This window comes from Alternaria metachromatica (genome assembly GCF_023757995.1).
Source record: "Alternaria metachromatica strain BMP 0045 chromosome Unknown scaffold_12, whole genome shotgun sequence".
In the NCBI taxonomy this organism is placed as follows: domain Eukaryota; kingdom Fungi; phylum Ascomycota; class Dothideomycetes; order Pleosporales; family Pleosporaceae; genus Alternaria; species Alternaria metachromatica.
In genome coordinates, this window is record NW_026055503.1 from 531668 (window position 1) to 543668 (window position 12001).

Here is a 12001-nt window from a genome sequence, read left to right on the forward strand (position 1 = left end):
CTGCCATATCCGATCTGATAAATCCCATCAGGCCATTCATCCATCCCAACTCAGCTATGTAAATAAGGAATTGAGAGAGAAAGATCCATCGCTGCGTAGTTCATGATCCATACGTCCGTCATCATAAGCGTCGTAGCCGTTGCCAACACATCGACCTCTGCTTACTTTTTTTGCGAAATAGCGGAACGAAAAAAAGGAAACCCTACCAAACATTTCTGCCACGTACATGATCCAGCCATAACAAGTAGAAAAGGAGATAAGGGTATTACATCCGCCAAAATCGAGAAAAAAGTGCCGAAAAGCCTCCGCGAGGAGCAGGTATAGTGCAGGGTAAAGAAGAAGTAAGAAGAAGGGGGGAATAAGGTGGGGAACGCTCAAAAAAGGGCGCGACGAAAGGCAGGAAGAAGATAACCGTACAATCTGATCGGTCCAAACAAGAAGTTCAATGGCGGTGGCCGCCCTTACGCATTGGATGCTGGTGTGCGTGAGCGTCCCAGTCTAGCAAACCATAACAATGTGACCTGCACTGTCGCAGGGAACGCAGCAAGCATACAAACATGAAATGCGAGTGGGCAATAGTGCCAAAATGGAACTTGCGAAGAATAAACCGATCCGAACTTTTTTGTTGAGCAGGTCTGCCAAACAGGCATGTCCGCGCTCGTAGAAAGCTTTTGATATGGAAATCATCCACCCAAGAAAAAAGGAAGATACAAAGAGATCTGCCGCGCAGGGCAGAGGATGGGAAGTTACGTGTGGCCAGCAGGAAAGAGAGTCAAAGTCGAGCTACGCATCTTCCTTTCGCGCGCGAGTGTCTGAGGTTCGGAAATCCTTAGTTGTAATAATGCGAACTGGTGTTGGCGCGGCGACGCAAAGGTCGTGGCACCTCAACAATTCGATCATCGTAAGAATCCCGTACTGTTCGGCTTTCGCGCCTTCTACGGTCGCTGCGCATGCTTGCTTTGGTCATCTCCTCTAGCTGGCTCCGCGTTACAAGTGCCTGTCCGTCACCTGCGTTGCTGCCTCTTTCACTGCTGTGATAGTTGCTCTCATTATCACGACTTCCACTGATGACAAGTTCTGCCATGCCGTCCTCGGTCGGGATGAGTTGCATGGTGCGACCCTCCATGTCGCCGTTGAACTGCAGGCTGAGTGGGGCGTTCGCATCAACACGGAGGCGAATCTCATTATTGCCGTTGCTCGTAAGAGCGGTGCGATTAGACTGGCTTTGCCTATCGCTTCCAGAGGAGCCGGAATGAGAGGGCATTGAAGGTACCCTCGAAGCCCTCTTTGCAGCACGATGGATGTGATCGTTCAACGGAACATCCGTGCCACGTTGGTTGTTGATGTAGTCTATCGCCTGAACTTCTTTGGCTTTGCGGCCGCCCGCATCAGTAGGACGGCGCCGGCGGGGAGGAGCTGGCGCTTCGGGAACGAAGGGAGCGACGGGTTCATCGGAGTGGTACTCCTCCTCGCTGTCATCGAACAACGCTGCAGGAGTCTGGTAGTAAACCTTCGAGTTGCGCTTCTCGCGTTTGCGCTCTTGCTCGGCCTTTGCAGCCTGTTCAGCCTGGAAGCGATCCTCGAGAAGCTTTTCAGCTTTCCTTTGACGTCTGGCGGCTTTTTCTTCTTGCCTGGCTTGCTCTTCGGCTGCGAGGCGCGTCTCCTGCTGCCTCACAAGAGCGTACTCCGCATATGCTTTTTCTTGGGCAGAGTGTCCGTAGTGAGCGGATCGACGCCGTTCAGCCTTAGTGCTATCGCCCACATAGACCGAACCACGCCGTGCGGGGTATTCGGTTTGTGTTTCGCGCGGTGGGGGTGGAGGTCGGCTGATGGACTGCCGGCGAGACGCCTCATTAGTGCTTTTGGTAGGTCGATGACGGCTGGAGCGGTCGTCGGCGCCAACAGGAGGAGTCGACAGCGAATGGCGGTGGCTGCGAACTTGCTCTACGGTTGTGGTAGTGTGAGCATGAGACAAGATAGGCCGTTCCGCCTTCCTGGTCTTGGGCTTAGTCGTTGACTTGGACTTGGTCCGCGAAAGCTTCTGAGGGGGCGGGGGCATGAGCGCACGGCGGACACGTGGGTCCTCGGGATCGATCTCAGGCTCCCGCTCATAGTCTCCTTCTCCATCAGACGATCCCGTCTCGGACTCACTATCGCTTGTGTAGGCTTCATCCTGGATCTGGAGTTGATTAGGGTATGTACCTTGAGGTTGATTGCGCCTCGTTGAGTATTGCTGCTGATCGCGGGGAGCTTGGATGACAGCGGGTTGGGGTGCTGTGCGTGCGGTATTAAATGACTGCCGTGGCACCATTGCCGGCCTCTGCATTGCGTCGTAGGATTGAGGCATCTGCTGCAAGTAATGAGGGGGGTAGCCTGGCGACGTCCCATAGGGCATGGATGGATGACCCATTTGGGCATAAGGTTGCCGGAATTGAGCAGATTGGGAAAGAGGCGGACCATGCTCGTGGTGTGGAGGGGGGTATCCAGGCGCACCATGGGCCCAGTGGTGGTACTGGGCCCCAGGCTCACCGCTGTAGCTCATGGGTCGAGTAGCGGCCGACGGGCGACGAGGACGTGTCGTGGCTGGCTGGATGACGGCGGCTCCTGCGTGGTAGGACTGGCGATAGTGCGTAGGGGAGGGCGGAGCCTGCTGGTAGGAAGCGGGATCAGAATGCATTGAGCGTGTGTCTTGTGGAATGGGACGCACGTCGCGAGCGGATTGCGATGGCAGTATCTCAGGGCGACGACGGACAGCTGAGGCAGGGGCGTTGGGGTCGTACTTGGTGCGTCTAGGCTCGGCACCATCCGGTTCAACTCTGCTGTCACGACGATCTCTGCGCTCCGGGCGGGACTCCTGGGTCACGGTCGGCCTGCGTTTACGTTCCGGTGGCTGATGTTGGACAACAGCAGGAGGCTTGGAGGCAGACGAAGCGGTGCGAGAGGGCTTGGGTCGCGAAGACTTGGAAGTCTTCTCGGTCGTGTCCGTCGGGCGTCGTCGGGCCTTTGGAGCCTCAGGCTGGGGAGGCGCTGGGGCAGCGGCGGCAGGCACCTGGGGCGGGCTGCGCTGGGGAGGAGCACTTTGAGCGGAATTAGTGCTGCTGACGGTGGCGGTGGTGTAGCTGCTGTACCCTGAGTCGGAGCGAAGGTCGATGTTGGTCGGCGCCCTCTCCTGCGCGGGCGGCATTTGTTTATCCAAGTCGGAAGGGTGCGAGCGCTTGGTGGAGACGTTAGCGGCATTGGGCGACCGGCGGCCCTGGAAGGGGATAGAGCCGCCTTCGCTGTCATCCGAGTAGCAGTCCTCGACAGTAGGCTGCAGTTCCGCCATGATGGCAGCGGCAGCAGCAGTAGTAGCAGCGTTTGTTTTGGGGAGAGAGAAGACAGGAGTCGGCAAAATATCTAGCGGCTCCAGCAGCGCGCTCTATCGATAATAAAGCGTCGCGGGGCGATCCTGGACAAGCAATCAATCAGGCGAGACGGCGAAAGCGCATTATTCGCACGGGCATAGGGCTGGCTGCTACCGTCTCATCAAGGCGGCGGGGCGTGGTGTGGGTGAAGGGGAAGGAAAGTCAGAGCGAAGAGACGAGGGAGGCAGAGGGATGAGGGATATGCGAGGCGCTGCAGAGTATGACGGGCGACTTGGTGTGCAGCAGACAGGCATGCAGGCGTTGTTCGGGCTTCGACACACGAAAGTTTTCCCCCGCCCGTAAAATTCAAAACGGCGTGGTACTATAAACTGCCTTATAGCGGGCTAGCTCTTTCATGCAATGCGTCTAATCGTTGGGCGCGCACCGCATCCGTCGCTGCCCAGTCAACCTCCAACACCTAGTGGTTGGCCGAGGGGCTGCTCTGCCGCCCTCAAGCTCCTGGCTGTCGTCAAGTGGTCGCTGTCGTGGTGACGCAGCCTCCACACCATACTTTGGGTGGCTGCATGCAGACGCCCTCGTTGCCAGCCGCAACACTGCCATTGCCATGCTGCTGTCTGCACCGCGACCGCGGCCACGTCCAAGTAGTCTGCTGGGAAGGCCTGCCCTCCGAGGCCGAGTCTGCGACAGTTTCGCCATGCGTCCACACTGCTTCACCCTGCCGCCATGCCACCCTGATGCTGATCACGTCGTCCGGGTCGTAATAATAGCCAGTCGCCTGGCCATTGGCTGCCTCAGATGCGCAACATCCATCGGTTTGAGTGGTCGTGGATCGTCTCCGTTCGAACGACATGAAACCGGGATTGCCCGGCCCTCGTAGCTGCGAGCCGTTCGCCTGAGAGGGCTGAATGGGCGAACCCACCTCAACGCACCACCTCACCGCCCTCTCGCGCGTCACGGCATTCCGTCAAAACCACATCTCAACGCGCTCCTCGCTCGATCCAGCCCTCATGAAAGCTTGTCGCCCGCCTGCTAGACGAAATTGGCGGCCGCTGCTGCTGATCACACCCCGCCTTGGCACTGTCTATCGTGTATTACCACGACGCCCTCGATGCTCTGCAGCATCACACGGTGAACGGTTGCAGGGCAGAATTTCCTAGCTCCATCGAACTTTTTCCTTGCGCTTCCTCGCTTCCTCACGGTTCACGTCATGGAGCCTCAGCACTGCGTCGTTTATTAACAGCTAACTCGTTTGCTCCTGGCTCGGCCACGTCAATCACGCTTACCATGCAGGAACAACAGAGCACTCTCACCATCGTTACCTTCATTAATCTCCAGGACGCGACGCATAACATGTGTCCTTTCGCCACTGCGAGTCCTCATTGTCCGGTGTCAAGCATGGCTGGCGTTGCGTCCTCAGAACCACGCAAATCACAGCCCCCCAGCTCTTGCCCTGCCCGGCACTAACGCACTTGCCAGCAAGACAGCGTATCGGTGTAACAATCCCATCGAATCGCCTCGGACGCAGCTCTCATCACGCGGCCCGTCAAGCGTTGCTTACTCGCCTAGTCATCGACACTACCCCACCAAAGCTTCCGGTGAACAGACGCACCGCATCGAGCAGCGCAATGCCCTCAACAATTCTGGCCAGAACCAGAACAAATGATGCGCCCTCGAATACGCCCAATCCGGCAACCTGCGGCTTCCACGGCACCGCGACTCCAAACGTCACACGCACGACGACCGTTGTCGTATTCAGAGGTATTCGCCACGGCTCTCCTCCCTCATGTCCCTCATGCTGTGTTAGACCGGCGTAATGGTACACAGTCTGCAGACAAAGTGCAGCGTCTTGACTTTTCGTCGTTGCTAGATCAAGCTTCAGACATTCGCCATAAACACCCCACCACCGGCTACCATGTGGTGCATCCTTGACAGCTCTACCATTCGCTCGTCCCGGTCCTGTAAGACGAAATAGTGCAGTGGTCCGTAACGGAAGGGTGACCGCTCATCCAATGCTCCTACACCACCAGGCATGACGTTGAGTTTCGTGTAATTGTGGCTACCCTTCATCCACGCCTGCGCCAAAGATGTGCTGTGATGCTTGATAAATGCCACTCAGAACCATTCGCTTCGGCTCAGATGCAGCACTCTGCGCGACACCAATTTGTGCCGACCGCCAGGTCTTGCAAAGCGCTCGTTGCACACATTGAGTGATTAGCCAACCTTCTACGTGACATCCAACAAGTTCTGCCGCGGGGTAGCAGACAGATACGGCATGACAACACGCTCGAAAGGGTCTCCGCATACAATCGTCTTCCACTGACGTCCGTTTAGACTCTTGGTGTGACCGGCAGAGCATCGGGGCTGAATCATTTCGGCACATCGCACACGCCCTGCAGACATCAAGATCTTTGGCTTGAAGCCTGTGTCAGATTGATGCGATATCGGCAGCTCTTGTGCCACAGTGACACAGTCATGTGCATGGGAACTGTAAAACGCCATCATACTTCTTAAGAAAGGATGGTGGGAGTCGATGCTCGAGAACTTGCGATTGATCGTTGACGTAAAGAGGCGATGGGCGTTCGGTGCCGCCATGCGCAGTGGACATGCGATGGATGTCAGTATCACTTGCCTTAAGCATCATGCAGGTAATGTACCCACAATCTCAAAATGATCTACGCCACAACCCATCTTACATGAACTCCTGCAAACACCTTATTTCTTATTGTCAGATATTCAAATTGCACTGTTCGTTATATCAAAACCGTGGTCGCGCCTTCCTAACCATTGTCGTCTCCGCCGTTTGGCTAGCGCTGGTTGGGTGGAGGAACGCGTGGGAACTCGCTAAGCGCAGCCCACTACAAATCCACCATCTTGTTGGAACCCGAGCGAAATTCTACAATGGCATTTCAAACGCTTTCATTTCATCGCGCTATCCAGCTTCAGTTCGTTCGCGCGCGCAATTCCTCTCTAGAGACTACGTTTCCATTAGGACGTGTGACTCACATGCGGCATGTCACTTCGTCTCAGCAATGAATCCTTCGCTGCCCAAGGTGTCTCCAATTGGGTCCCGAACACTTGGTCTTGCGGCTCTCGCTGCCCTACGGACCCACTTCTGGCGCTGACGCCATGGACTTTTGGATCTAGGATGCCCAAAAGACCCACCCAGCGGCTATTGTGGGCGAAAATTCATACCCTCCGCTGTCAACTACAGGTACCACGCGACGGGGGAGCGAAAAGCAATAGTAACAATCCCGAGCTTTTCCATCATGATCTACGAATGGAAGCTTTGAATGAGGACGTCTCGTCGGAATATGTCTCAGCTCAACAGCATTTGGTCCAAATTTTGCTGTACACGTGGGGGATCACCTGTCTGGTCAGGCGTCAGTCCCGGTCTTGTCCAGCTGACGTCACTTGCTCCCCAGATACTCCAGGTGTTTAGTGTCCGTTGAGGCCTGAATGGAGACCCTCATACAGGACTACGGGAGTAGGCCCAGTCATCCCGTGGTGCGTGCGGCAGCCTCGTCAGCCATGGGATGCCTACTGCTGAACACTGGCCTCACTAACTACCTCGTCCAATCCACGTCAACCATCGTGCCGTAAGGGAGGACACATCTTGGGGTCTTTCTTCCGTAATGGGGACCGTAGCCTTTACGCAGCAAAAGCACACCTCATGTATCTGGCTCACTCATTGTCCGAGGCCGATGAAGCGTCGTGCAAAAGTTCAGACGTGACTGAAACGGAAAACTCGGCATCATACAGACTCACAAAGAAGCTTTCCACTTGCTTCTCGAGATCTTCCACACTCCGGCATAGACAAAAATGGGAAGCGGGGTGCTTGGTGTCGCGACTTCTGTCACCAAGCCTGTCACCCAGTTAGCTGACTCGAGCCGTAGAGTCACGTGATTTTGTCACGACTCAGGTGCGGCTCGGCACGAACATGGGGATCACTGATCAGCGACGCCGGCAACCGCAACACACCCTCGGATCTGACCCCAGCTTTCGGTAAACTAACTACATAGACCTACACAGACGACATCTTCTTTTTCCATCTCGCTTCTCACACCTGTTCATCCTGATACTCATCTTCACAAGCAGACTCGTCCTGCCTCGGTACGGCTTTGGGCAGCACCCGCCCAGGTCAGCTAGAAAAAGCGCACTGGTTGGTCTTCCAGTAGCGACAGGCTAGAGCCATACGATGACCGCCACACCTTGGATGAGAAACATTTGCATCGATCCCCTTTTCGCATGTCGACACGCTGTGCAAGACGAAGTATCCACCAAAGAAAATTCCATCACCAGACGACACCCTACACCGGAGTAACAACAGTAGATGCCGATTGCAAGACGCGTGACAACCACACGAAAATACAAACAACAATATGGCTGCTGATACCTTTGGCGTTTGGCGAATCTAAGATACCATGCGAACGGAGAATCCCGTCAAAGATTGTGCTAGTACAAGAAACTTTGAAACAACATCCTACAATATCCGCCATTGAAAGTGTCAAATCGTGGAGACATGAGAGCTACGAACCGGAAGAAGGGCCGGTGAGACACATGATCAGATCACGACCACGAACAGTTCCGCTTCTTGCGCAAAACCCAGATGAGTTCAGACGACGATAACACAGTGGCGAAGCTGAAGGCCTAGTGGTCCAGTTATACGAACGGTTGCATTAAAGTACAGCGGCAGCGTATGTGTAGCTATACAAAGTACAGCCTCATGCACTTACTTTCACCGCTCGACCAGAAGGCATCGTCTTCACATGTACCTAGGCATCGTGGAACGCTTCCGCTCGTAGTACATCAACACCTCGATAATCAGTCGATGAGCCAGCGGAAGATGTCCTGCCAATGTTGGATGGCAATGGCTGTCGGCAAGTTGTCTAACAAAAGGCCTTGGTTTGAGAGTCTGGGCCCACGCCACGTGCTGGTAGCGCACAGCGGACACCCCGCTAAGTGCTTGCCCAGGCCCCAAACCACCAACAGCCTACCCCATTTGTCGCAGCCACCTCCGGATTTCCATCATCACAATTGCTGTTCACGCGGGGTATAGGCTGGGCGTGACTGTCGGAAACGCCTTGACGTGCGCCTGCGCGCTGTACCGGAGTCAAGACCGCCAGACTGCCGGGTCCAGACAGCACTATCGCGGATGCTATGCTGCTTGGAGCTCCTTGGTATGAGTACTGCTAACCGCTGTGGTGAATCGTCTCCGGAGCTATGGGCTTGAGGCTCCGTGCCAGTGTCAATTCGATAGGTTGTAGGCGAGATAGCTTGGAGAGCTTGTCAGTGTCCAATGCAAATTGCTAAGTTTTGGAGAGTCTGGGGTACGGTGGAGCCGACGCCGCAAAGAATCTGGGGAAGGCGAGATCAGTAGTCTGGGGAAGCCAATGTGTATATGAGGTCGAGTATCCTGCAATTGTGGGTTTGGTTCTCTCTCATCCTTCTCCATCACAAGTCAGATCTTCTTTTCTCTTCTCCCTTACGCTTTGTTGATCTTCTCGTCGTTCATCAAGGTCTACATCTTACCCCCTTGACGGGCCTCAGAGGACTCCGAGAGTCTCCAATAGCTATCATGGCATCTTACGCTGAAGAGAAGGGCAACGTCGCCACCCTAGAACGCATCGAGTCCGACACAACCGCCAGCAATGCCGCCATCAGTCGGTTCACACCCGAGGAGCAGAAGAAGATTGTCCGCAAGGTCGATCTTCGTCTCATCCCCACACTCGGCTGCATGTACTGTGTCTCGCTTATGGACCGAACCAACCTAGGTGTCGCCATGGTTGCCGGCATGGGTGTCGATCTCAAGCTCACTGGCGAGAGGTACAGCATCATTGTACTACTCTTCTTCATCACATACGTCGCACTCCAGCCACCAGCTACCGTTGTGCTGAGGAAGCTTGGTCCGAGACTCTTCCTGCCATCTATCGTCATCATCTGGGGAGCAGTCATGATAGGCTTCGGTTTCGTCAAGGAATGGCACACACTCATCCCACTCCGTCTGCTCCTCGGTATCTTCGAGGCTGGATTCTTCCCCGGCTCTGCATACCTCCTCTCATGCTGGTACAAGCGATTCGAACTCCAGAAGCGCAACACCGTCTTCTTCCTCATCGGTATGCTGTCGTCTGCCTTCTCAGGTATCCTCGGCTACCTCTTCTCTCTTCTCAACGGCAAGGGCGTACAAGCGGCATACTGGCTTGGTCCCCACTACGGACCCACCAAGAAGGCGCCCACCACACCCGTCAGCTTCGGACCTGGTCTCTCAGGATGGTAAGTCCTAACTATACGAAGTGCATGTGAGACATATACTGACTTCGTACTTTCACCTCTTTAGGAGGTGGATTTTCATCATGCAAGGAGTCATCACCGTCTTGATCGGCATTGTAGGATGGTACTTCATCGTCGACTTCCCCGAGCTAGCAGCTAAGCCCAGTGCGACCCAAAAGAAGTTCCTCGAGCAAGACGAAGTCGACTTCATCGTCGCCCGCATTGAAGAAGACCGCCACGACGTCATCGCTGAGGAGTTTAACCTCAAGAGCTACCTCGCCGGCGCCATGGACCTCAAAGTTTGGGGCTTCGCTCTCATCTTCATGTTCACCACCACCATCACCTACGCCATCGCCTACTTCCTGCCTATCATCCTAAAGGACGGTATGGGCTTCAGCCCCGCCGCAGCAAACTGCCTCATCGCACCCCCTTACGTCTTCGCCGCCTTCGTCATGGTTGGCTTCGCCTGGGCAGGAGACAAGTACCACATCCGCAGCCCGTGGGTCATCGCCAACGGTGTCCTCGCTCTCATCGGTCTTCCCATGATTGGCTTCAGCACTAACGTCGGTGTCCGATACTTTGGTAAGTCATATCTCAACACTACTTCCTTCTTCTCTTATCACAACACTTGCTAACATCTCATCCTCTAGGTGTCTTCCTCGCTACCGCCGCTGCAAACGCAAACGTCCCCTGCATCCTCACCTGGCAAGCCAACAACATCCGCGGCCAATGGAAGCGCGCTCTCTGCAGCGCTACACTCGTCGGCGCCGGCGGTATCGGTGGTATCATCGGTGGAACTGTCTTCCGTACCCAGGACGCACCTTCCTACGTCCCTGGTATCGTTGCTTGCATGATTGCGTCGGGTATGATCATCATCATCTCGCTGTTGCTCAACTTGAAGTTCTGGATGGCGAACAAGCGTGCGAACAACGGAGGCAAGATCATTGAGGGCCTTGAGGGCTTCAGGTACACTCTGTAGATACCCATGGCGTTTATGTGGGAGGGGATGAGGATATGAGTAATGAATTATTATGTGTTCAAACAATATTTCGAACTATCCTGCAACTCGTGAAATCCGCCAAACTCAACCAGCCTCTCTTCCTTTCGCGGAATCGTAAGGTAGCCTCGACGTCATCCACCAGCCACGGTGATGCCAAAGCGGGATCAACCATCTATGCCGCTCGCCCGTCTTGGCTCTTCCTTCGTCCCTACATATCTCGTGACGAGCAGCATGGCCTAGAAACGTACCTAGATATTCCTTCTCGGAAGACGGAACACGTCCTCTTGGTATACTATAGGTTATGAGCCGGGGTGAGGTAGGGGAATGATAAACGAGGCGGCGCGGGGATGACGCAGGTACGCAGTCAGACCGTGAGTGAAGAATGATGTGTGAGCGCTCTTTGTTCATAGATGACATACAAGACCGACCTTCCCTCTACATCAAGCACAAGATCACATCGCCCGAACATCTACCACCTCTTCAGCAACAACAGCGACCAAGATGCACAACACCATCGCCGCCGGCCTCTTTACTCTCATTGTGCCTTCTTTAGGCCACGATGTCCAATTCTATACCGGCATCCAATGCCGAGGCGAACGTCTTGGTGGAGTAGTCGGCTTGACGCCAGATGATGGTTGTCAGGACGGCAGCCTATACAGTATCAACGCCCAATCAGTCTACATTGCCCAGGGAGATACCAAAGAAGACTTTATAATCGCCTTCTATAAGGGCGACAGCTGTCCTCTCGAGAACGCTGTCGCAAAAGGAAATGACGGTGCGTGCTTGAGCGTCGGCGGGGCCTACCGACAGTTCGGTTCCTACAACGCTCTTCCCATCATCCTGAGCAACAAGCATGAAGACACTACCCAGCCCCAAGTGGATGACGTCCCTTCGCGCTTCCAGCATGGGGCTTTGTTTGAGGATGACGATGGTGTAAGTTGCAAGACGAGAGCTATGATGCTGTTCTCTATTCCGGAATGCGATTGCTAATACTGTATGTGGAAAGGTCCAATGGCGCATGCAACAGATAGCAGAGAATGCATTTAGAGGTGTGCGTGCAGAGGAGTGGTCTTCCACCGCGCGCATTGCCAACACGCAACCTCTGCCCGAGCTTGTCGACATGCACACCGTCAAAGTCGCAGAAGATCCCAATAAAAACTCTGCCGAAAAAGAGTGAGCGCTGTCGCATCAAAGCGAAGTTCAAATCCAGCGTACGAGGTCGAACTTGCGCTTATGCCGCTCGACAATCTTCACCTCGTCTGCACCGCCATCGCTTCATGCCTCATTGCTATCGGTGGCCTTCCTGCGCAATGCTGTCCTGGAACAACCCAACATGCGATCGCCCAGATCGAGCTTCGCTCATCAGCGG

General features: G+C 54.9%; 3 protein-coding genes across 3 annotated transcripts; 2 read left to right on the top strand and 1 right to left on the bottom strand.

The window, feature by feature from the left end:
- Positions 1 to 829: 829 nt before the first annotated feature.
- On the bottom strand, positions 830 to 3325 carry J4E83_005935 (uncharacterized protein; the record flags this gene model as incomplete). The annotated part of the gene is made up of 1 exon (XM_049332851.1): positions 830 to 3325. One exon carries the CDS (start codon positions 3323 to 3325, stop codon positions 830 to 832), a length of 2496 nt encoding a protein of 831 aa, XP_049188093.1.
- Positions 3326 to 8940: 5615 nt separating this feature from the next.
- Positions 8941 to 10611, top strand: J4E83_005936 (uncharacterized protein; the record flags this gene model as incomplete). Its single annotated transcript, XM_049332852.1, has 3 exons — positions 8941 to 9635; positions 9700 to 10214; positions 10283 to 10611. The coding sequence occupies 3 exons, from the start codon at positions 8941 to 8943 to the stop codon at positions 10609 to 10611; spliced, it is 1539 nt and encodes a 512-aa protein (XP_049188094.1).
- A 522-nt stretch (positions 10612 to 11133) lies between these two features.
- On the top strand, positions 11134 to 11809 carry J4E83_005937 (uncharacterized protein; the record flags this gene model as incomplete). The annotated part of the gene is made up of 2 exons (XM_049332853.1): positions 11134 to 11565; positions 11660 to 11809. 2 exons carry the CDS (start codon positions 11134 to 11136, stop codon positions 11807 to 11809), a joined length of 582 nt encoding a protein of 193 aa, XP_049188095.1.
- Positions 11810 to 12001: the final 192 nt, after the last annotated feature.